General features: G+C 41.8%; 1 protein-coding gene across 7 annotated transcripts in view; it reads right to left on the reverse strand.

Annotated features, from left to right (window-relative positions):
* Positions 1–26126, reverse strand: part of LOC307020761 (neurobeachin-like) — a 37171-nt gene that overhangs the window by 6440 nt on the left and 4605 nt on the right. For 2 of the 7 annotated variants that reach the window (XM_079652303.1, XM_079652302.1), the window contains exons 9-39: positions 24037–24717; positions 23147–23560; positions 22414–22631; positions 22121–22274; positions 21595–21618; positions 21041–21124; positions 20161–20341; positions 19475–19599; positions 19297–19365; positions 19038–19206; positions 18457–18815; positions 17619–17755; positions 16280–16434; positions 14920–15046; positions 13672–13791; positions 12697–12830; positions 11793–11854; positions 9431–9495; positions 8856–8964; positions 7439–7605; positions 6261–6409; positions 6027–6176; positions 5341–5477; positions 5063–5180; positions 4328–4430; positions 4114–4229; positions 3052–3164; positions 1496–1636; positions 1274–1393; positions 654–806; positions 347–511 (exon numbers count right to left, since the gene is read on the reverse strand). In XM_079652303.1, the coding sequence (XP_079508429.1) occupies positions 347–511; positions 654–806; positions 1274–1393; positions 1496–1636; positions 3052–3164; positions 4114–4229; positions 4328–4430; positions 5063–5180; positions 5341–5477; positions 6027–6176; positions 6261–6409; positions 7439–7605; positions 8856–8964; positions 9431–9495; positions 11793–11854; positions 12697–12830; positions 13672–13791; positions 14920–15046; positions 16280–16434; positions 17619–17755; positions 18457–18815; positions 19038–19206; positions 19297–19365; positions 19475–19599; positions 20161–20341; positions 21041–21124; positions 21595–21618; positions 22121–22274; positions 22414–22631; positions 23147–23560; positions 24037–24717 (5019 nt within the window). Of the gene's footprint in view, positions 1–346; positions 512–653; positions 807–1273; positions 1394–1495; positions 1637–3051; positions 3165–4113; positions 4230–4327; positions 4431–5062; positions 5199–5340; positions 5478–6026; positions 6177–6260; positions 6410–7438; positions 7606–8855; positions 8965–9430; positions 9496–11792; positions 11855–12696; positions 12831–13671; positions 13792–14919; positions 15047–16279; positions 16435–17618; positions 17756–18456; positions 18816–19037; positions 19207–19296; positions 19366–19474; positions 19600–20160; positions 20342–21040; positions 21125–21594; positions 21619–22120; positions 22275–22413; positions 22632–23146; positions 23561–24036; positions 24718–26126 lie in introns of all 7 variants that reach the window. The other 5 variants (XM_079652301.1, XM_079652300.1, XM_079652305.1 and 2 more) reach the window with 4 other exon arrangements.

The raw sequence follows: 26126 nt of genomic DNA on the forward strand, positions 1-26126 counted from the left end.
GAGAGAGAGAAAAGGGGTTAACACAGGAGAAGACACACTTTTGAGAAACATAAAAACTAGTTGAGTGAAGCCACATATCTTTACCTTCCTATTTACTTATTTTGTTTGTCTTTTTGTAAGCATGAAGCACATGCGTGTACTTTGAGTGTATCTCTAGAGAACCATTCCCTCCGCCATAGGGAGTATACTGTATATCCAGTGAGTATTTATCTAAGAGATTTGGACATTACATCCATCTGATGCTACCATATGATCTTGAATGAGAAACTCACCAAGGGAAGATTTCTGCACTGTGATAATCAATTTGGGAGTCAAACAAGAGTGAAGTGTTGCCATGGAAACTGACCTCGCGTTGCACAGCATCTGCATTTTCTAGGTTGATTGATCCCTCGTAGGACAAGAAGTTGAACACGTTGAGGGATCTCACTGCTTCTGGCCCCCGCTGCTTGTAGCCGAATATTAAATCGATCCACTGGTGAAGCTGGCAGGACACAAACTCGCTTTCCAACGCCTGGTGGAGGTCACAGGGGTGGAGAGAGGAAGGAAGGGAGAGTCAAGACTATTATCAGAGTCTTTCAAGTGGACTTAAAGGCAGAGACAACTAGCCTTCTTTCAGCTTTTATATTCCTTGGAAATGAATGTCAGTCTCTTACCATACGGTTAATGCGGACAAAGTCCTCGGGTTTCTTGGCCCAAGCAGGAAGCTCCACGTCACACACAGAAATTCCATCTTCACGCACCCCGAGCTCGTACTCATTACTGTTCACAAACATCTCAGGCAAGTAGTAGAACTCTGGGATCAGCTCCTGATGGGTAAAACAGAAAAAAAACATTGTTTATTTAAAATAAAAATAGGACTTTCCTCCAGAAATTTGAATATTTTCAGCTAATTAAACAGAAAAAAAGCTCAGAGAACTAAATATAAACTGCAGAGAACAGAAACCAATGAATCTTAAAGTTTAAAGACTTTTTTATCGAATGACCATATGAGCTGTTTGACCCTTATACTTACACCTTATACCCCTTATACTTTTAGAGACGTTCAAATAAAAGCTACAATTAAATTATTTTCTCAAACTCTGCAACACTTTATTTGCAAATGTAGTTTAAAATAGACAAGCACTTGCGTTGGATGCATTCACGTCATTGTGTTTTTGTTGGGTTGTCTTGATGCTGAGCAATTTCAGTTTACAGTTTTTATTGTTTTATAATAATCTTGACTACCGTAGTCACTTCCGTAGGACCGTCCCATCAGCCCATCATGTCTTCTTACCTTGACATCAGCTGTGTCCCTCTGGCAATTCCTCCACGAGCAGCCGATGCCAGAGAAGGCTCTCTCCGGATGGTCGAACTTGTTATCGTTAGCGTTGAGGAAAAACGTGGTAAAGGGCTCCTGCGGGCACATTGAACAGACACATTCATTTAAACTGCCATGTGCTCGAGCAGCTGCTGAAGGTCGAAGTCTGTAAGTGTGTGAAGAGCAGCAGGTACTTACTATTCTGAGCATCCACATCAGTGTGGAATGAGCGGTGGAGTACATGGTGGTGTAGTGGTGAGGAGGCGTGCTGTCGTCGTCCCACGTCTCGAAGCGTTCGGCATAAAACGCTGCTCGCTTGGGATTCAGTGCACCGATTGGCTGAGGGAAACCACAGAGAAATATTAGAATGAAGTCAACAATCAAACAGGAAACGATATATGCAGGTTTCTCCTTTTCCTTACAGAGTGTGCTTTTGAACAGTCAGTGTGAGAAAAAGTTTTTAGAGAGTACTTGTCCATGGACAAGTGAGTTTGGCAATTTACTTGTCCGAATACATTTTTCACTTGTCCAGAATGGAAAATATGGCAACACACATGCTGCAACCTGCCTGTGAGACAGAGTCCAACCACACATGTCCAACACTATAGGCCTAATAATAATAATACATTATTTTCATAGCCTATAGGCGTACGCTTTTCTACAACTTAAAGAAGCTTGCACGCTTACACATGTCCTGCAATACACATGCTGCAGCTGCCCAGCTGCTCACTGTTTGTAAAAGTAAATAAATAGTATGTTCATTTCAATAATGTACTTTCTATACCCTGCTTCATAAACAATACTGACATCCCTGTGCTCCTCCGAGTCTGGGGGTCCGGGGATGTGAGGAAAACGCGAGGACACAGACAGGGAGGCTGTTTCACTTCATAAAGGAAATGGCGGTCAATATTAACAACACAGGAGCTAAAACGCTTAATAATCTTCATTACGTGTTAAAGAAAGAACATAAGAAAGTTTGACAAAGATGAGGCTGTTAAACGGGCAGCGGATCCGCTGTGTGTAGAAAGAGAGAGAGAGAGAGAGAGAGACGCTGAGCTGCAGCGATCAGCTGATCCGGAGCATAGAGAGAGAGAGAGAGAGCTGCGGTCCGCGGGGTTCGGCCTCGCGTCCTGTCCTCACAACTCTTATTAATCCCGGGACCTGACAATTGTTATTTGTTCCTACTCGGAACCGAGTTTTGCTTCCCAACCCTGCCACTGTGCTACACGTCCCGCCACGCCATGCCCCTGTCTCAGTACAGAAAGCGGCGAGATGCATTTCCTTAGGAATTGACAAGCAGAACCGAAACTAACATTTCTAAACGAACAATGTCGGACACGGACAATTTGCGAATGAGTTCTGCCTTTTGTAAATTTAATTTGTCAATAATTTGTCAATAAATGAGGGCGAAAAACGTCACTTGTCCACCGGACAAGTCAATTACAAGATCTACTTGTCCGTTATTGTAAATAACACGTCCCGGACGGTGGGACGTGTGCTTTTTCGCACACTGACAGTGAAATCTTACACTGTGAATGTTCTGATCCTCTGTAGGAGGAAAAGTAGGGAATTACATCCACAGTCTTATGTGCCTTTGTTTTTCTACTTTAATCGGGGAAAAACTAGGAAATGTTTCTGCTAAGCCTAGGTGGTACGGCTTGACCTGTATTACAGCCTTTTCTTGGGTTTAGAGCATCTTTTGAGTAGCACATGTTATTTGTTGGAGAAAATATTGTGTGTCAGAGTGCTCTAACCTTGGAGAGGTCTCTGAAGTTTCCAGGTAGAGTGAGGTCCAGCTCCTCTGAGTCATAGTTGGTCAAGACCCAGGGGAAGATGGGGTACTGGTTCAAATCATTATAGGTCCTCCCTACAGGAACGAAAGGTGGACGGGAGAGGAAAACATTATCATTGTTGTGATTTTAGGCCTGAGATGTACCCGTTTGATCTGTGCATTACTACATCAGTTTGAGTTGTACTTGCTACATATAACAAATGAAAGCTTAAACGTTTAATTAATGAGAACTCACTGATTGGGGGGGCAAAGATGAGGTGCCAGACTTGGAATTAAAATGTAACGCGGTTGTATGTTAGTGTGATCAAAGATATCTTCAACATGGGGGGAGGCATAAAAGCACACGCTGTTGACAAACTGCTACACACCAGCATACAGCATGTTAAAGCCTTCAAACCTATTCTGCTACCTCTTTTTTCATTTCTATAACATACATATATCCCTATATTATGATGATATGTTCAAATATTTAAAAATAACTGAACACATAAAATAGCAAATGTTTAACTGCCGTAATTATTTCCTATTTGTCCATTGTCATTGTGGCTGCTCCTATTGATATATTTCTGTATAAATACTTATTTACAGACCACATTGGTGACTGTTGTTGTGAAAGCTGCAGCTGAGCTGGAGCTGACAAAGGTTTATCTTATTAAAATCGTCCAGGTTCTTTATCTGCTCCCTTCAATACAGTCCTCTACACAGGCCTCTTTTATTCATGCACATGGAGAGAAATAAAATAGCCTGCAGTTTCTGGCTTTGTAGGTATTTTAGAACAACACAGAACAGAACAGAACAACCAAAATAACGTTGCATCAGCGAAAATCTTTGCAGCAGTCACACTGGAAAATGTGAACATCACACAGTAGAAAGAGAGAAAAAAATAGAAAAATACTGGAAGTATTCTCTCGACTCATTCAAAATAAAAACAAAGACGGCTACAGAGGATAGTGTTGTGGGTTTGACCACTTATCGTCCATATCTTATTTTCAGCTCAAGCAATAGGATTGAAAGTGGACTTTACCTGCAATAGTGTTGAGGAACATGAGGTACTCGAAGTTAGAGATCTCTCTTCTCTGCCAGCGCTGCGTCATGTTGGACGACTTGAAGAGCTGACGAGGGGTAGCCAAAGAAATCCGCCTGGGAAACACACACACACACATATTGAAGATTCTTTTCATCACACCAGGAAGACATTTCTTTCCAACCCAGGATAGTGAAGGACCAGCAGCACCTACCTGGCTTGTGGCAGGCCGTAACTCGTTCCTACCCCAACCCGGGGGAGACTGTAGACCACTCGCTTGACTGTGGCCGGGTCAGGGAAGTTAAACATCACAGACGCTGGAGAAAGAGGAAGAAACGGGATATAATCAGCATAAAGATGGATACTTGCGCCAAACAGCGAATAAGCCACCGTGTAGTGGGGACATTAGTATGGGAGGCTGCACCGGGATACAAGAGCGCAGCCAGTGCTAATGCTTTTCATTCTGACCTTTCGTACACAATAAATGATGCAGAAGCTAATAATCCATGAGTTGTGCATCACTTCAAACCACTCTCTTCAATTTCTCAAGGTCCAATCTACAGAAAATACTTCCCTAATGACAAACCTGTATAAACATACTAATAAAGTTTTACAGCTGATATACGAGTTGCAGAAGTGAAGCATACTGGGTAATTGAATTAGCCAGTCTGTTATTCAGTACTATTAGAGTTTATTCAAATAATAATAATACTTTTTAATAAACCTATTTTAATGCTTTGCAGACTAAAGTAATTACCACTTTTCAAGACTAGGAGAAAAGTGGTATGTGGTATTTCTGCTAACTCTGGCATGTTACTTGTTATTTATTTATAGGCTTGACAAGTTGACATTTAGGGCAAATAATCAATACATAATATCAGTGGTGCATCGTTTTGATAAATCAATACATGTGAATTCATGTAAGTAATACAAAAATCTGCAGACTTACTTCTGTTGGCCATAAAGACTTCTAGTCCGGTGTTCTGCAGCAGGTAGCGTCTGGAGAACACGGCTCTGATCTCACTGAACATCCATTTACCGTGCAGACCCTCAGAGTAGGCCAGTACCTGTTGGGGTTGGACATCCTTTGAAAAAAATATTTTAACATAAAGAAAAATCTATATAGACAATACATTAAATCATTTGAATCAATGAGAAGCAGTACATTAAAAGCGTAGCACTTTTCCTTGAGGAAAAAGATCCAATAAAAAAACAGGTTGCCCTTACTTTAGCATCAGTTGACTTGAATGTAGGGTCCTCTTCATCCACCTCAAAGTAGATCTCAGTGGTGGTGATGGACAAAGTGCCTCGAGCCACCACCACTGGAGCTACCAACTGAGCCGGTGTACTCAGAACCACGGGGCCTGGGGGGATACATGACTTATTACTACTTCAAGCATACACAGCACTGACAGGCTCAGTACACACAACAGTTGTAAGCAATCATCACATACAACAAATAATGAAATGTACTTTAATATAGTCATTTCATGTTAGTCAAGATTGATTACTGTACTTCTTCTATTTCGCCTAATAGAGGGAACACTCGATCAGGTGTGTCGTAAGACAGAGCAAGAAATGGATTAAATTAGATATTTGGTCAGTTCTTAGTTAACTATGATTAAATCTTCTTGAGTCAGCAAATCAGCCGGATGGTTAGTGCGGCTGCAAAACTCATTACTTGCCTTTGGAGATAAAAACTCTTGGACGGAAACGGACTAAAAACAAGAGTCATAGACAGTTTACACTTCAATTGGATCGTTGCATTGTGCCTGTATATGTGTGTGTGTGTGTGTGTGTGTGTGTGTGTGTGTGTGTGTGTGTGTGTGTGTGTGTGTGTGTGTGTGTGTGTGTGTGCGTGTGTGTGTGTGTGTGTGTGTGTGCGTGTGTGTGCTTATGTTAGTGAATCTCACCAGCGAGGTTATCAATCTCTTTTTCCTGCAGCAGGCTGACGGCGTCATCGTCTCCCTCCAGCATAAGCTCCGCCTCTGGGTTCTGGGCGACCACTGATTGGCTGCGGAAGGTTTTCTTCGACTTTAGCTCCTCCTCTTCTTCTTCTGTACCTGTTTATAGTTTATGTTAGAGAGTTACCGTATATGCAAAATGTAGATATTGACAACATGTTTAAATTGGTGCACATTACTGACTGTATTCCTCCAGAGCTTTAAGGGACACGTCTGCGTGGGTGGATCCAGACGCGTTTCGCACAAATCTCCGTCTCCTCCTAAGGTCATCCTCCCAGTAGTCTAGACGCCAGAAGTCGTGTAATTGGCTGAAGACGTCAAAGGAAAAGAACCTAAATTAGTAATTTCAGTGGTGTCAGTGGTGCATTTTGAGACTTTTCCTTTAGGGGCAATGAAGTTGAAGTTACAGCTGACATTTATGCTAGCTACTTCCAGAACTCATTTCCTACAGTCAAAAGGTCCCACTTTATTGGGTAAAAAGGCAGTATTTGAGCAGAAAGGTGAGTTTACAATAAAACATCCAACACTACAAAAACGATTAACTGGACTTCAAATAAGAGAAAAAAAAAACATGTAACAGGCCAAAGAACAAATATGAAAAGCAAGGTTTAGACATTTAAGAGTGAAACTATTCATCAGCACTAAGCTAATGTTAACAAACATAATTGAGGACAGAGAACTTCAGATGCAATTTCACTTTAATTAACGCTTCCGCTGTGCAAAAGTTGCTTACTAACAGCATGCACAGTACAATGTACCTAATCAACAGTGACAGGAGGAGACAGGATTCAGATGCTGTATGTCACATGTCCTCAAATTAAATCCGTGTCCTTCCCAAGTCTGGAGGCAGATCTGGATAGCACGCCATCACTGATTAAATGTGTGTATTTAAGTGTGCTAAAGAAAACGATCATTCTTAAACAGCTGGCAGCTACGATGTTAGCATTTAGCTGTCTCTCTGTGTGGGTGTGTGCTGAAGTTCATGTACAATTAATTATGTTTAATAACACCATGTCCTCTTTCATAAATGGCTTTATTTCAGCACTGACTGTATCTAGAATTTAAGAACTTGAAATAGATTTTCTAAGTCTCTGCTGCAACTTCAATTATTGAATATATGATACTACATTTACACAGATAAAAGCCATAATCTGCTGTGGTAATGTGTTTTAGTGATATGGACCTAACATGATGGATGGTGCTGACTTAATAATCACTTCACACACTGATGCCATTTTCTCATTATATGCAAGAGGTGTTCCCTGTGTAACGTCTGCTATCAAATGACATCCTGCGGAGCAGCAATCAAAAAATGTGGCAGGGTATAATTGGACACCCAGTTCCTCTCATTTCGCGCTCACCTCTGTGACATTGTCCCCCACGCTCCATGCTTATTGGTCAGGATGTTGAGGATCTTCTGTTTCAGCTGGTTAGCGGTCACATGATCTCTGTGCTTGGCTGCGCTGATGAGGTGATCACACATTTTCTCCTCCTCTCTCCGGTCCGCAGCGTACTGGGCACAGTTAGCCTGGAGGAGAGCGAGAGGGAAAGAGTTATACAGGATGCAGAAACAGTACAAAAAACAAGGAGTACCCAACTGATGTCCTATCACCTACTTGCTGTGTTTTGAAAATGTGCTTTACTTAACCCTGTACTAAGACCGAATACACCGAACTTCATCTGTAAATGGAAGAATCATAGAGCCAGGACAGAAAATTTAAAAAGGTCAATCGTGGACAAAGTGGCCCAAAGACCCTGATAGTGTGATGTAACCCTGCCTTTGTTAGCCCTACATGCCTAAATATGTATACACGTATGCATCAGCTGGTGAAATTGATTAAAAACTGGTAAATTCAAAACCTGCCGGTCAAAATGTCCGGTAATAATTAGGGATGCTCTCATCGATCAGCTGCCGGTCATTATCGATCAGGAGAGCTGGATCTGATCGATATGGACATAAACGCGAGTGAAGTGTAACCGGACGCGAGAGAGAGAGATCAGAGATCAGATCAGCTGCTGAGTCTGACCGAGACACGCAGCTCTACATGATCACCTGAAGCCCCGCCCACTGTTTAGCGAGCTGCATGAGAAACAGACGGGCTGTCAGGAAAGGGAGAGAGGGAGAGGATCCGTTTAATTCTCCCGTGTTATTATTCAAAGTTAATGTAAACTTTTGAATAATGTACTTCATCTACTACAAGTAGTTTGTTTGAATGTAATAATTATGTTGTTTGTGGAAGCGTATCATTTATTGAAAAATGAATCTGAACTTTTCGATCTGTTACGATTATAAACTGAAGCAATATAAAAATGAGCCCCATTAAATTAGTTTTAAACATCAGCATATCCGTTCCTAGTCCGGTAATTACATGCTAACGGAAACTCTGTTACACAATTATTATTATTATTATTATTGAAACATGACCGGTAAGTTTCAAATTTGTCCAGTAAAATAAATTATTTCCGGACATTTGACCTAGCGACATTGAAAATCCTAGCGGAAACCCTGGTATGCATACATGTATTCTTTTGGATCATCTAAGGAGATAAATGTGTGTAAGATTGTATAGATGTGTGTGTAAGTACGTATTGTATGTATGTATATTATATATCACATTTTCTACAACACAGTAAGCATTTTCTTTTTACCCAGGATGACCCTGTCTGCTTTCAGACTGTTTGTCTGCTCATTATTGTAACAAAAAACAATGAAAACAAAGCTTGTTCCCTGGAGGCTTTATTGATGTCACTAACAGTACCGGTGCTCTATGTGTTTACCTCAAATTCAGCGTGTTTGTGTACATCCTCTGCCCTCTGTCTGTTTAGGATGAACTCTGCTTCGTTGGCAACACGTACAATATGATCCTTCATGGCGTGGCACAGGAGTCTGGTGACGGGGGGGAAGAGAGTAACAAAAATGAGGTATTAGTATATACAGGTATTAGCATCACCTTCAAGTTTCAATGGAAGAAGAAAGTTTCCCTCAATATGATACATTGTCCTAAATTAGATCAATAACACTGGTCTATCTGCAGCTGAAGCTAATGTTTGTATGGATAAACCGCTTTGTTTAATAGTTAGAATCCTTTTTCGGGATGTTTCAATATTTCGTTTTTTGCGTTTTACTCTAATTATGTACAATACAGTTTCTAATAAAAGGAAGGCACTGAAATAAGACCATCACTGTACGGTTAATTGCAACCAACACATGGCACTGTGCACTTATCCTGGCAAGACTCTCATTAGGGCTCTATAATAAGCATTAGTTGTTAGGCAGTGATAACAGTGTTGCGGTTAATGTGTGAATCACAGGAAGCCTTATGGGATGGTGTGCAGTCTGTGTGATGGATTACCTTCCCTCGTTGATGAGCTCAATGAAGGCCAATCCTGCATTCTTCTGGATGGAGTTTTGCCACTCCTAAGTGTACAAGATGCACAGTATGAACATTATATGGTAAGAAAAAGGTGTTGTGTGTAGGAAAAGACTAAGGAATCAAGATATTTACTTACAAACATGTGAAAAATGTGAATTAAATATTGCCATAAACCAGAAAGGCAATGTTTCAAATTATATTTGTGTATGCATACTTTTTATTATATACTTTTACTTATGTTTTACAAGTGTATATTTGTATTTGTACTTTCACCATTACACATATACATAATTAAAAGTCCCCATAATATCCAGGGACTTTTCACACGGAGAGAAAGCATGCACACGTTGAGAGGAAACTGCATTTTCAAAAAACCACCCGTACGAACAAATGCCAAACTTCATTGCATCTCATCAAAAGGTGTTAGTCTGTGGAATAACTGTAATGATGCACTGAAATATTGTACAAGTCTATCTAAACTGAAAGTATTATTTAGGAGCCAAATCATTAATGGTTATGAACAGGACCTGTAAAATCCCATTTGTTGTTATTTCTTGTCATTGTAAAAGTAATTTCTTTCTGATTGTTTTGTCAAAAAGCAAACAAAAATGTCGCTGATGACGATGACCTAATATTTTATTTATAAGAAAAATATATGCTAGAGGGGGTAGGGCCAGGAAAAGTTTTTTTAAGCTTCTTCTTGCCCCTGTTGAACATGACAGAGACTATTTGAGAATTATTATTCTTTTTGTTGTTGTTATTATTCTTTTTTTTTTTGTACTTTGTTATAATTATTAATTTGAGTGAGAAAGAAAAAGGATATATATATATATATTATTGTTGTATGTTTTTGTTTCTGACATGTTCAATAAACTGACTAAACTAAACCACATTCCTGTTTCCTTTCAGTTTATGCATTTGTCATTCCTGTTTAACTTATACACCTGTATTTTATTTTGTATTTCAATGATATGTATTATCCCTTATTTTAAACGTGTTGGTTAGACCCTCTTTTAGTTTTTACTATATCATTTAAATATTTCAGTTTTTTTTTTGTACATATTTAATTAGCATTGAGGGAGCCGGAGACTTAAGATTGTCATTGCTAACAACTGCTTCTATGAACTTGGTAAAATAAGATATGTCATAAATGTCTCTAAATGTCACACATTGTCACAGAGCCGAATGTGTTTTTGGAAGTTCATCAGCTGATAAAAATGTAAGAGTTGAGAAGAATAGTAGCTTTATTTATTTATTCACTAAGAAATACACCTACCCATCATTAACCATCACCAATGTAAGGTATTCTAGCACAAAACAGCACAGAATAAAGATGGAGAAACATCCGGAGAGCTTTCTAAGTGTCAATAAAAAAGCACCCATCTAAGAGTATGTGAGTGTTTTATGTGTCTGTGCATATTAGAGTGGAGACTTCTGAGCAGGATGAGAGTGTTGTTGAAAGCCTCAAACTATCAGAGCTCCATTAGCTCCACCAGCTCTCAGGCCTGTGAAGGACACGTGTGAGCATCTCCTGTTACGCCCCCCCCCCCCACCCCCCACCCAGAGGATCGATATCTGGGCTAGGGTTCGGTCTCCTGGGCATCTAATGGGAGACGAGGCCGGAGCCTGGGGTAATACTATACATGCTGACGAGAGGGAGAGTGGAGGGGAGGGGGAAAGGAGAGGGAGTGGTGCGAGGACGGGTAGTGTTGGAGTGGTAGTAGATGAAAGCAGTCGCCACCGAAACACTGAGTTAAAATGGACAGCAAAATAAGAGGAGTCTGATGGTTCTGTAGAAGATGAAGCAGAGAGAAGAAAGCAGAGTAGAAGAGCTGAAGAATCTGAGGGGTTCCTCTAAGGACAAGAGCTCTTAGAAGAAGAATAGTTAGGAGACAAACTTCATCGTATCAAAGAAAAAGGAAACTTCAGGAGAACGCCTGTCGTGGTAAGTACCTTTTTTGTAATTCCTTCTTATGAGTGTTATTCAAGAAGATAGACATACTGTCAATGGAACCTTCAGGCTTTGATATCGTTATTTCAAGTAAAAATCCTGTCGGAAAAGTTGATATGCATGTGATTGTCATGGAAGATGTGTTTTGTGGCCTTGATGTGATGGTGCATATAAGTTGATATGATATCACATCTGCAATGCGCTCATTACACGCTCACCCACAGCGCAGATCAATAACCCCGAAAGCTTCCTGTGTGTTAACGACTCAGACGATTATTGAAAAGAAAAAAAGAAATAGGTTGGACAAATTAAGGGTTTGGACATGCTTTGGAAAAGTGGAACATATGTGTTAGGGCAGTAAACAGAAAGGGGAGAGGAGGGGGTACCAACCTGAGAACAGAGCAGCATTACGAGCTCCACCACAGACGTGCTAGACTTCATGCACACCAGACCTGCAGCACAGAGACATACAGCAGTCAGGAGCCTTTCCCTCTCTCTCTCTCACACACACACACACACACACACACACACACACACACACACACACACACACACACACACACACACACACACACACACACACACACACACACACACACACACACACACACACACACACACACACACACACACACACACACACACACACACACACACACACACACACACACACACACACACACACACACACACACACACACACACACACACACACACACACACACAGCCTCGAGATACAAAAATATCATCAAAGAACGCACTGTAGTGTCAGTGGTTTCTGCTCTTGTATACAGCCATCACAGTCAAGTTTATAAAAAAGCATGCTACGGAGAAGACAGGAACAAACAGTAGAGAGAAAGATGAAGAAGGAGGCAGTAGGGGGAGGGGAGGGAGGAGAAAGAGCAGGAAGGGAGGAGAGGGAGAGAACATTGAGACGGTGGATCACGAAAACAGGACGCCAGGAAGCAGGTGGGCAGAGACAAGAATGCATCACATTTAGTACAGCGCTGTGATACCAGTAGTATTATTGACAAAACAACATCATCTGATGTCGTTATCTAACTAGCTGTTTGAAAATAGTGTAAAATACTGACTTCATACCTGCTTGACGAATGAGTGAAGCAGCCAGCTCAGAGACACTCACCCTCTCATTCAATCACACAACACACAGAAAAACATCCACTCATCCAATCGCTCGTTTATTTTCTCACACACAAACATCGCGGTGAGGGACAGTGAATGGGGAGACTCCACAGAGAGACGCCAGTTAGAGAAAAGGAGCCGTGTACAGCACCTGTACCTTCTATGAGCAGTTCCTGCCCATGGCTACCCAGCAGCGTCCTGGAGAGAAAGGGCGCAAAGTCCACAAAAATCTCTCTCAGCAGGGGCGCCACTTTCTCCAGAGCGCGCTCCAACTTGGTGGTGATACTGTGGTGGGAAGAAAGTGAGAGAAAGATGAAAGGAATAGGAGTGATGATGAAACAGATGAGATTAGAACAAGGAAACACTCAGGGGACTTACAGTAGGTGAGAAAGGGAGCGAGGAAAACATGCAAGAAAGAAATGTGTAGAGGAAGGTGAGAAAACGGAACGAGAGGAAAGCAATGGAGAAGATGTTCACAGGAGACGAGAGAGAAATTGAAAAATGACTCAAATGGATACAGAAGACACAAAAATGTACAGAATTTAAACATAAGTAATGATGGATTGGAAGGAAAGCACTATGGTTGGGTTAGTTTTGGTAGAGATAGGTTAATGGTACTTTCATTTTAAGACTTATTGTTTATTAACTTAATATTGTGGGATGCAAAGTCAAAGTCCCTACTGTAAACTGCATTGCACATGTATTGTGTCTTGCCTCACTACGCATCTAAATGTTTGTAGACGACATGATGAATATATATTCTATGTTCAGTTGACAAATAGAGAAAGTAATAGAGGAAGAGTATGAAGAAAAAGAGACTAAAATATGGCAGTGCATCTTATTGTTCTTATACGCATGTGACTTCTGGAACAGACCTGGGTCACTAGTGTTCACAAAACTTAATTTAGTTTGGAGCTGCTCAGAGAAGCAGACGGTTGACATTTGGAACAGGAGTCGGATTGAGCAAAAATGTCGCCGCTAGATATTTGCAAAGACAGTTTGACTGAGGTCTGATCTTGAATCTGGGGTTAGTGTGACGAGGGTGTGTAGTGGAGGTGGGGCAGAGAGGGGGAAGGGGGGGGGGGGGGGGGGAGGGGGCATGGGGACAGGAAGAGCATCTCCTTGCCTAAAACACTGTCCTGCATCTCGGGGAGCTGCCTGGAAGCCTGCCAGAGAGCTAAAAGACTTGAGCTCAGGGGGCGTCTGACCGCTGCGCAGCGCACACTGCGCCACCTCACAATAGGCACTGCAACACAAAGACACACACACTGATTAAAGAACACGAGCGCACACACACGCACGCAGGCTCTTAAATGCGTGTGCGCTCTCAGAAGCACACGGAATTGCACAAATCATAACAAACTTTCTAAAGAGAGAGTACATTGACAGAAATGCTGCGGTACAAAATGCTACAGTGAATTATTTATTACTGCTTCTGTATTAGTATTTGACTTAATATTATCATACTTACGTTTATTATGGATACCTATACATATTATGGAAACACAACTCTATAGAAGAACATATGATTATAGAAAATGTAGTTACATGCTTTCAAATAACAAATCAATTGGGATTCTCACACAGTAGTCTACATTCTCTAACGGTACGTCCACACAGCAGCTTTGTATGTCGGGGGCGGGAGATTCCTGTGATTGGTTGTTGGTCGCGTTGCTCGCAAAAAATCCCCAAGCTCTCAGACACGCCCAGCTCCAAGATTTTCAAGATTTTTTCAAAGCTGCTGAGTGGACGTACCGTAAGAGTGACATTTAAACACAGTTGCCATGTCAGTGATGAAGAGCCGTAGTGTAGACTGAGTGAGATGTGTTGGTGGTGGGATGCGTTATAGTTATACTTGCTTTCAGTAGACTATATATATATATATATATATATATATTGGAATCAATTCAATATCCTATTTATGTCTAATCACTTAATATGGAAATGGTGTTTTTGACCTTTCATTAAGAACGTGTCACCTGGTAGAAATGAGTCATTACTGTTTTTATTTAAGTAAATTGTCAGAACATTTCCTGAACTGACATTGCTTCTGACGTTCTTAAAAGATTATCATGGCTAGTATCCTCTGTAATCAGGTTTACCAAGGATTTAAAAAGCATGTGTGTGCCCCGAGTTGACCCCAATCTATCCCTGCTGTATTATAGAACTAATGACTATGAGAGTGAGCTAGTGAATTTGTTTTGGGAAGGATGAAGACCATAATTGTGAAGTAATAGGGGGAAAGGAATGAATCGGAAAACATTTACATATCAACGTAAAAACAAATGCCAGAGGGGGGTGACAAAACAGAAAGAGTGGGAAGGAAGTGAATGGATGAAGTGATGAGGAGCTTTGTCGTGTGGAGTGCTCTGACCTCATATTCTCCATGCTGTCTTCTGGCATGGGTGCTACTGTCTGGACAGCTGGCAGATTCTTGCTAGTCGCACCGTTGACGAAGGACGATGAAGAGGAGGAGGAAGAGGAGGCAGAGTCTGTGGCACCTAGGCAGGACAGAGAATGATACCAAATCTGTATTATTCTAACATGAATCAAGCATGACCGTGATTATTGTTCAGGATAAAAATTGATAAAAACCGTATTATACAGCGGCAAACCAATTCAATTTGGATAGTATTTCACCAGACGAGCTGCTGCTTGTCTTCGGGTAATGGCCCCCGTTTGTGAAAATCGCTTTGCAATCAATATACAGAATCCATTCCAGGAAACAAATCCCTTCCGTGGTTCATTATGCAGGCATGATATAGTCTAATATGTCTGACGGGCTGAAAAAGCTTTGATTACAAACCCACATGTCCGTAAATGTGCATTTGATTCCGATGTTGTCATTCATTTACACTTCTTGATACCATATTTGGGTCAAAAAATATCTAATGCATGATTTTCCTGTGTAATATTTCTATGTTCAGCTTCAAATGAGTGGTCTGCGCCTTCATTGATCTGGATCCTGTCCTTGAAATAGGTTCAAACTAATCTTGGAAGCATCTGCCAGTGCCATGGTTCAGTTTGTTTCTATTGTAGTTTGTTCTGGCTGTCAAAGGACAGCAAAGAAAAGCATCAAAGAGTTTTCTATCAAGAGAAGAAACTCAGCTGTGCTTCATGGAGCTGCCTTTGATTTGCTGGAGGCCTTTAACACAAACAGGATTGGGACAAGTGCCATCAGTCTGAATGCCTGCTACCTCTACGCACACTAAAGAGATGCAGTGCAACAATATATGCGGGTAAATATATTTTATATATGATAATGTATAAGATTAAAGGTTGGGTAGGTAAGAATGGAGAAACCAGCTCGAGTGCGCGAGAATTTGAAAGTACGCAGCCGAAAAAAATCTGCCCCTTCCTTCAGACTTCCTTACAGAGCCCCTCCTCCAACACACACGAACGCGCACATGACCAATGAGGGCACGAGATAAGTTTGTGCACAGATGGAAGGCTGACAGGCAGGTAGGCCATCAGATATTTTAGCCGGGCCGGCTCAGATGATTGGTCGTGCTTTTCACATTTTTACTTCCACAGATGAATTTTTTTAATGTAATTATTGTCAAAGCATTTAATGTATTAATTGCTATCGGGATGTTATGAGCATTCCATGGAATATAACAACAATTGTTTCTGAAGTGAATTACCTACCCCACCTTTAAGAATAATGAGCTAAATCGTTTGTGGTGGTGTAGAAATGTTGTTTACGAGTGCACTATATCTGTGTTATCTCTCACCTGTAGTGTTGATCATGCTTTTGGGTGTTGCTGTCGCAGCAGCAAATATATTTGGGGTGCTGCCGGCGGCGGCTGATCCGCTGGTGGTGGGCGTGCCCACCGTGTTGACTGACAGGCTGCCGGGTGGCGGCTTCTTGACTGGAACCATTACACTCCTGTTGGAGATAAGACAAAAAGGCATCAGTCAGAGAAAGCTGCTCACACATTACTCTTTTTATCAAATCTTTCTCTGTCATATCGCCTCTGTATGTATGCCACTGTTGGTTTATGCCACTATAAATAAAACACACAAAGCAACTTAAAGGGTTGTGCATTTTTAGTTAAAACAAATTAAACAATTAAAAATAGTTGTAACCTGTTAGATATCACTTTTTAAGCTTTATGAAGAATAATTATTACAGTGTATCAATATATTTAGATATTTAGATTTGGCTATGTACAGTAGGTGTGTTTTTTTAGAATAACTAACATATTTTCTTTACCGTCACACAATTCTGTTTAATTGCCATTATTTCTATAAATGAGACGTATTTCGCCTGTCTTCATGAGTCAGACATTTACATGGGGGGGACATTTTGGAGCTGGACATAAATACCATTGTGATCTATTATGCACACTCTACAATCAATAACTGAGCTCTCAAGGACTGACAGAGAGCAGGATCTAGGAGACTAAGTGATGCACAGGAGATATGAGCAGGCCATCACTCAGCAGCAGAGAGGCTTTATGTTAACAGTTTGGAGGAGAGAGGGAAATGTGAAGCCAGCTTAGATTTTGTCCTGTCATGTTCAAAGACTTTATCATTAATCAGCAGAATCTCTTTCCCTATACAATTTAAGACAGAGTCTAAAATCTAGTATACAAATTTAATCTGAGTCATTTCATAGTATCACTGCTACTACACAGAAATCATTGTTTTCCATGTTGAATTACCAACTAAATGTGTCTGTTTATATATTATATATATGTAATGACACACATATTTAATGACAATAAAAGCTAGAAAAAACCAACAAGCCAATATCCAAAATCTCTATATGGGTTTCACTCAGAAGATCAATGTGACTGCTGGCATAGGTAAAGCACATTACGTAAGCTTGTCAATGTATGTAACCATCCAAAGAGGAGGGGGTCATGTTCTAAATACTAATCAAATAATTGATTTTTGTGTCCTTTGCTTTTGCAAATTTGACAAATAGCAGCAAACTAAAACACATCTCCAAAAGATCAGTATTGACTGGAGAAAATCTATACATTGATGGATGTGTCAGAGTGTACTGTCTCTGATATCTCTGTCCATGTTCCACCTCTTGTAGGTCAAACAGTTGGTGGGACTGACCTGTCGAAGGAGTGGAACTGCATGGGCAGCATAGGGTGTGTTTTCAGGGCAGGGTCGGGGTGATAGGGCGTCGGCCCGGAGTCCTGTCCCAAATCACCGCCATCGACTGGAGCTGCCACCAAGCTCTTCAGGATCTCCTGCATTTCAGAGGGAAAACCCTCATGGTGACTAAAGGACAAGCTGTGAGGAATGTAACGGCTTAACATAATCAATTCTTTAAAAGGCTTACTGTGACTGTGGTAATGTTGCTTTTAATGTAGGCTTTGAAATGTCCAAAAACTCTTTGAAACAACAACAAAGAAAATATTCCCAGCAGTAAACTCCGAATGTATACGAGTCAGAAAAGAGCATATGATATAACCTTATATAACCTCACTGAAAGGTGCATATGTGGAAAGATATTAACGTTAAAACAGTTTTAGGGGATTCAACTAAGGCTGCCACGATTACTCAACTAATCCCGTTGTCAAGCAGCTAACTACTTTCATAATCCATTAATCCTTCAAGTATTTTTTTAATTCAAAAACAGGAATATCTTTGGCGCTTTCCACTGACAAAACAATACATTTAAAGATATCAACAAAACTGGACAAAACTGAGACAAACATCGTTCACTAGTGTCTGTCTTTTTACAGATCAATTGATTATTCAACAAAAATGTGCTAATTATTTTATTACAAAAATATAACATAGTTAAAAATACAGATTTGTCTTAATTATGAAAACCTAATTTAAATTGCTCAAGGCTGCATGTGTTGACTAAATGCACTTCCTAACCACATTGGACCAAATGCCTTATCTCTATGAACACATTTAGACAGATTGCAGCCGGTCTGACCTTGACATTGATGCCTTTGTTGGTCTGGCTGATGCTGGAGATGGAGGAAGGCGGGGCTTGGCTGATGTTGGGGTTGTGGGGCGAGTCTAGAAGGCTCTCCTGTGACCTCCTGACGTCAGACAGGCTACACAGCAGGTCGGTGCCCCCTCCCCCCATGTCTCTCTCTCTGTCTCTGTCTCTGTCCGTCTCTCTCCCCACCAGGCCCAGGCCGAGCCCCAGGCCCATCTCCGAGCCGTTCAGGGACCCGGCCACATGGCCCTCCTCCCCGATGCCTGAGTCCGTGTGAGGGATGCCAGCGCGGGGGGAGTCGTCCACGGGGGTGGGGGTCTGTTTGTCAGAGAAGCCTGTGGATGGGTGCTCTGAAGGAACAAAAGTTTATTTTTTAGTGTAATGTATTGCCAAGAAATGTACCGTATATCATCTGTTCTCTTTCTCATCTTTTTTTCCTGATTGTAAGCTTTATCTTTGTCCTCGTCTGAAGTTCATGTCAAAGGTATTGTTGTTTGCCTGAAGTGAGTATTGACTAGAAAGATGAGTCCCCACCAGCTCCTCCAAGATTCCTCTCTTATATTGAGAATCACCTGTACTGGTTGGGGAGTTGATCTCGTGGCGAATGCTTCTCCCTGATAGGCTGGTGGACCTGCCAATCTCCCGCTGGGGTTCCAAAATGTCCCGGTACTTAGACACCATGAGAACGGAGATAAAGTAGACCACTGCCAGCGCCAGAAACTGAGCCTGCTTACTGTCATCCTATAGAAAAATAACAAACACATTTATTTAGTAAAAAAAACAAAACACTAAAACAGACTACAGTCTACATAGTTACATTCACATGCTTACCACATCTCTGAAAACAACAGCTCGAAGACGATTGATGTCTACATCCTGCAGGAGTCTGTCTGGATCCTGCTAAATATGGAAGACAGAATGTCAAATGTCATGCCAAGTGCAAGTTTCAATGTCAGATTTGAGTTTTGTGTGCTGGATTAGCATTTGATTTGATGTGTGTGTAAGATACCTTGCTGTTGGTGGAGGCACTGTGGAGGCTGTCCTGCGACTTGCTGCTGGTTAAGGAGGATTTGCAGCTTCGATCCCTTTGTCTCTGCCGGCACTCCAGACAGTTCCTCACTGCCACGCAGCACACTGATGGACACAGAGGTAGAGAAGGGAACCTGTTATTATTTTGTTCTGAAGGTCAAGTGTCAAAGGATTTCTTTTTGATGTCCAACAGATGTCTAAATGTATTTGTTTTCAGGGTGTGTACATTCAATACAAGACCAAGACCACAACATGATAAGCAAATATCAGTCAATTACACAATCAAATAAAAAAGAGAAATAGGTAAGCAGGTGCAAAAATGATACTGGACTAGAGCCTAGCCCACTACAATAGATTTTGAGGGACTGTATGCTAATCTATTGCAATGCACACACATTTTATGATGTCACGTTGGATGCTAGGAAGATATCACAGCTAATAACATTTCTGATTCAACAGAACCAGCATGTTTTCTCTGAATAGGTCTTTGTATTTCCTTGTAACTGAAACACCCAAATAAGAAAGTTTGTAGCTTTCGATTTTAAAAGGCAGATAGGTGAGGTTTAAGGCTTGTGCTTTGTCATTGATTGGAAAGAGATTTCATAGACAAATCAAACAATCAAAAGAACAATCATTAAATGAATACAAATAAAGATTAGAACTCACCCAGACGGAGGCATTGCCTCATCAGCCCTCCTGACGACATGTTCTTCTCTGCTTCAATCTCGCTGAAGTTGAGAGAGCTGGCAAACACCAGTACGTCCACCATGGCCATGAGTCGAGACAGGAAGGTGACCGCCGTCTCCGAAGACATGCCCTGAGTCGCCTCGATGTTCTCCAACTCCGTCTGGGAAAGGGAGGATAAACAAACACACGCTTGCCAGTTATTCACTGAAAAACAAACAGGTAACCACAGTAACAGGGATGCTCTCTCACTGGTTTTAGAAAGGTGGTGAGATTGTATACAATTAAAGTAACATTTATAAAATGGACTATCATCATCTCGATGAGCATGACCACAGCGGTCATGGTCACGGTTCTAGCAAAAAAGCAAACCCAGAACACATGCTGGTCAAGTGAAATACACACTTATGTGATGAAATCTGGCAACACACAGGAAGTACAGTCTGGTGACACACAGGTAATGGTTACAGTGGGATTGTGACAGTAGCACTGTGGCCAATTAGCAACAACAGTCGCAGTGAACAGGTAGAGATAGCCAGGAATATATCTAATGTGAAATTAACAAATTCCCCTTGTTGACTCCAACCTCAGTAATCAATTACAAAGCATTCAGTAAATGCAAATACATCTAAACACAGCAAGTGGGCTTTACACTTGTAAACCCAGTGTGAGGTTTGCTGTGTGTGCTTCAGTGAGCAGGGGGTGCAGGGCAGTGGAGAGTCGACAGAGTGCAAGCGTCTCTTCGGAGCATGTGAGCACAGACATTTGGGGAATAACAGACACACAAGGTGAGGACAGAAGGACTTGGGTTGGTGCTCTTAGCTCTTCTGGTGATGGTGGGAGTCTCAGGCTCTTTACGCACCTCTCCCCCTGCGCCTCCTCCCCCAGGAACAGGGGTCACCTCCTCTCCCTTTGACCCCCTCTGGGGTCCGGCTCCTCCTGCCTTCTTTAGTGTTGATACAAATGGGACAGGCTTAGCAGATGCAACCCCTTAGGACTTAAGGAAAACTCTCATGCTGTTTTCTTTCATAAAACATACTCTATTTATTTTCATCTGTAAATGTATGCTCTGCTCGGATGTGTTCTTATTATTGATCCACCTCCTTGGCCTTTTAGTCTTTTCTATTCGTCTCATTTGTATAATATTTGAACAATGCTAGAATATTATACAAATTGTATCTAAATTAAGTGTATCTACGATCTATAACTCAAAGAACTTGATAGACTGAGGCAGAGACGTCAATAGATACAAACAGTATAAGGGGGAGTATTGATTAGCAGCAAAGAAGCACAACAGATAGAAACACTATGGATGTCAGACAAGCAAGGTTTAGTGTCAGTCACAATGGTAAATCAACCAGAACAAAGTATTAGTAACATAGAAAGAGAGGAAAAGAGGAAAAAACTGCAACTTACAGGGTTGGCACTACTCTTAGAACTCTGCACATGCAAAAACAGACAAAAACAGAGACGAAAACAGACACAAAATACATGTAACACAGAGAGGAAAAGAAAGAAGATAGTTGATTCAATTAATAGATCATCAAACTATCAAATGAAATAGATTGGAAATGTAAAGGACAATCCCAAATAAAGGCCAAAATACTGTGCAAGTGGAACCCGGAAAATATTATTATAAGTATATTTATTTTAACACATTTTAATCTTTTAAGGCAAACGTTTTGGCAAAAAAAACAAAAATAATCAACTTTAAAATCACGATTTTAAAGTTTGTAAAAAAGCTTTAAAAAAATGCAATAGACACAATAACACAGTATTTAACAAATATTAGATTATGCAAGATCAATGCTGGCCTGGGATCATGTTATTGGGTTTTCAAAGTCTGATTTTGGAGTTAACATCTAGTTACAGCCGGCCTTTGAAGCGGATGATGACCTGAAGCTTGTTTCCTACCACAGAGGGGCAGAGTAGAGCCACTTACAGAAGGAGAGGTAGCAGCAGACAGGAGAGGCAGGATGCCCCCGCAGGCGATGATAATGTTGTCCACCATCTGAGAAATGAGGTGGATCGTGTTGTGGACGAAGATGATGTTCTCATTGCTGTTCACAAAATCCATCACCGACTTGGTGGAGTGGCTGAAATGAGAAAATAAGTGCCGAATGGACAACACAAAATACATTTTAGAGCAATTGAGACATGTTTTGTCAAATCATTTTCAATATATCTGTGATCAATACCAATGTCCTGTAGTAGTATTAGCTCATCTAAGCTCACCTCCTCCACACATGCACATCAGTCTCCAGGGCGAACAGCAGGTCAGTGAGCAACCTCTGGTGCATCGGAGACCACTTGAATTCTGGGATGCGGAACATGGTTGTGCGGGGGCCGGGGCTGAACTGCCGGCGCTGCTCCTCCGTCATGGGCATGCCCCTGAAGCCCAGGTCCACACGGAGGTCCCGCTCCAGCTGGGCTGCGGTGCGACCATGGAGGGCCTGGTGGTTGGGAGGGAGAGTTGGTCAGCCAGCAGAGGGCTTTCAGTAAACCCCTTACTGGTCTAATAATACATACAGTTATGAAATGTAATTTCATAAGAGAAACCACAGAACACTCTCTGGGACTTCTTATTCCTTTTTCCCTGATTCATTAGAGAATTAGTTCATGTGTGGGCAGGCTCTCTGCTTTTCTGCAGAGACTAATCGTCCATGGCTGAGCTTTTTATGCTAATCAATATACACAAAAATCCCATTGGAGCAGCCTGAAGGTTGCAGAATACAGCTTGTACAGTAGCTGCCACTTAAAAATACACATGGGCGTTTTTAGTTGACAGACACCAACAACATTTGTTCTTGTTTTTTTAGATTAGTCTTTTAATTGCTAGAGGAAAATAAGTTCAATTCAAAACATGGCAAAGACTTTAGCTGAATGATACCTGAACAGTAGTTACAATTGCAGATTTGTTTGCACACAATCAGTCCAATTTGACACATCATTTAAAACATAAACGCACCTGAGTGGTCGCTGTAGTTTGTATCTTCTTTGTGTCCTTGTCCTTCCCATCATCTGACCTCTCAGTGTCCGAGGTGGTGCTGGCTGAGTCCCCAGCCTTAAGCCCAGCAGCCTCTCCCTCGGCCCCGGATGGGCCCTCCCCCTCTAGGAAATCTGCTCTTGATGCTGCCTGGATCAGAGCTTGGCTTTCAGCCTGAGCTATAGAGCTGATGTCAGCAAGAGGGCTCTGGATTTTGAAGGGCCCGTCCTCTGGAAGATCTCCAGAAGTGTGGCTCTGGCTCTGCGTTAAGTCTGAGCCACAGGTGGTCATGTGGGCCAGCAGGCTGAGGTCATCACTGGCGCTGTTAGTGGGCTGGTCCGGACTCGGCAGCACAAGGTCTGTGGCTGCCAGAGCTGGAAGAAGCTTCTCGTCAACCTGGGAGAGATAATGGGTAAAAGTAAAGAACATTTAGACATTAGGAAGGTTTTCTTTAGGGCAAATCAAATATTGTTTATTTATTGTTTTTTATTATTATTACTTTTTTTTTGTATGTCTTTGAACCTGTCACGTTGAATGTATTTATACATGTAAGTGTGAATGGAATCAATCCTGATGTCCTTACTAATGGGTACAGTAATACCATAAAAGGGGTGGGGCTCTGTTGGAGCGTTTGGGGTGTTGTGTCATTTGGAATGTAATACTGTATTGTTCTGATCATTTTATCTTAAATGTCCTTAAAACCAATAAAAAGACCTTGATAAAAAAAAAAAGATTGGCATTTTATTCTATATTAGCGGGGGAAGAAGAACAGCAACTCATTTGCTTTTGTAAATGAAGTTGTGAGAGAATGTGTATCTATGGACAACCGCACTTCAAAAGTAAGTAACAACAATCTCTACATCACATCCCACCTTGCTGAAGAGAAATCCGTTGTTGCTCGGGACGCTGTCCTTCTCGTCAGCCAGTGTGATGAGAGGACCCATGTTCCCATCATCCTCCAGGCTTACTCCCGAAAGCCCCATACTCGACCCCATCCCGACCCCTGAGCCTGGCGTGTCATCTTTAGGCGCCAGACTCCCATTCAGGTTTTGAACTACAGCGCAGTAAGCACTGTCCAGCAGGGAGTCCACCTCCACTAGAGGTCCGTTCTCTACCACACCTCCTCCACCCACACCTCCACTAAGGCCTTCTGGAGACAAGTCCAGGTCGTCCAGCTTCACTTCTGTGGCCTCCACCTTCTCTGCTTTAATGTCTACCAGCAGGTCGTGGACCTCCACCCGGACCCCGGGCCCGGCAGCCTGCTCTCCGGGCGTCAGGGCCTCTCCGTTGGGTCGCTTCACAGCTCCTTCTGCCAGGAGGATGCGAGAGTCTGCGCCGGCCCCCTCGCTGTACTCAGCCTCGCTCTCAGGTGTCTGCGTCTGGGAGTTGTCATCAATCTCCAGGTTGCCGTTGACAACAGGGGCGGCTGTAGCGGAGAGCCCGGAGATGGTGGACACACAGCCTTTCTTCCCCTTCTTCATGTTCTCCTCTTCCTGCCGCTGGTACTCTTCGTACATCTTGGCTAAGTACTCTTTGTGGGCTTCGTAGGTCACCTGTGGCAGAGGGTGGGGATGTAATTGGTCATGTGAACAGAACACAAGCGCTGACAATTGTTAACATTGAGTTCTCATCAATAACTCCTCCAACAGGTAGCCCTCTGATGTCTCATACATTATTGCTGCCTCAAGAAAAGTGGTGAGTGAAAATTCCCCGTCCTGAACAGTGAACAGAGAGATGATCAGTTATTGAAAATGATAGCTGTGATGAATCATAAATCAGCAGGCTACTCCCGCTGGACTTCGCAGGTCACTGAAAAAATGAATAGTCAATACGTACGAATCAATGAGGCTTTTTTCAGCATTTAAGAAAGCTTAACTGAAAATGTCAATACTAACAAATCAATATCACTAGTAATGGTCCTTCGTTTTTGAACCAATAGATTTTAAATAGACTAAAGTGAATATTAAATGAGGCTCTACCCCAGTGGTTCTCAAACTTTTTCTGTCAGGCTGTTTGGAGAGAAAAAAAAGTCGGGCCACCCCCCAACACAAATAGTCAGGCTCAGTGGCGGCGCCAGAGATTTATTTTGGGGGTGCTGTGAGCTTGACGTTTCATAGAGGGTGCTCAAACATTTAGGGTTTCCCATTAATGTACCGGTCGCTATACAGGGGAATTTTCTACTGCAACACTCCCCACGCATACACACAGTGTACCCGCGACTGTTAGAATGAAGGCTCGATAATCAGCTCACGACATATAAGTGTAAGCAGGTTTATAGGTGGTGTGTGGACCTCACATAGGGGGGTCCGGGGGCAAGCTCCTCCGGGAAGATTTTGAAATATTGAAGTTAAAAGCATCAATCTGGTGCACTTTGAGAGCAAAATGAAGAGATCTGGATACATCTCTCAACACCCATATGAAACAGAACTGTAAACAGATTGACTTTTTCTTTATGGATATTTTACAAATCACTCCCCTTTTAAACTGTATTCTTTTTTTAATGTCATATAGTATTTCATACCTGTTTTTAATTTATTCTCTTATTTTTGTATAACTATAATGATCATATAAACGTGTGCCTCGGAAATAATTGTTTACATTAATGGTGACCAAAACGTTTGAGACCCACTGAGATAACACTGAGAGTCCTTTAGCTCAGTGAGTCTCTCAGTCTGACAGGAGAGGACTCTCCTCCACTTTGTTGTTGATAAAACTCCTTATATCCGTTAGCGTAGCTCGCTAGCACCAGAAGCTAACAACAACGATCTCGGGTACCGGTGCGCTCTCTCTCTCTCTCTCGCTCGCGAGTACTCGTTCCACAAACACACAGAGCCAAGCTTTAATAAAACACAGAGACCCAGACGTAATAGTACTGTACTGTATCATATTATTTTCGAATCAATAATTTTTCAAAATATGATTTTTTTTTTTTTTTAAATAACCATTTTTCCTCCTGGTCTCT

This window comes from Notothenia rossii (genome assembly GCF_949606895.1).
Source record: "Notothenia rossii genome assembly, chromosome: 9".
Classification (NCBI taxonomy): Eukaryota; Metazoa; Chordata; class Actinopteri; order Perciformes; family Nototheniidae; genus Notothenia; species Notothenia rossii.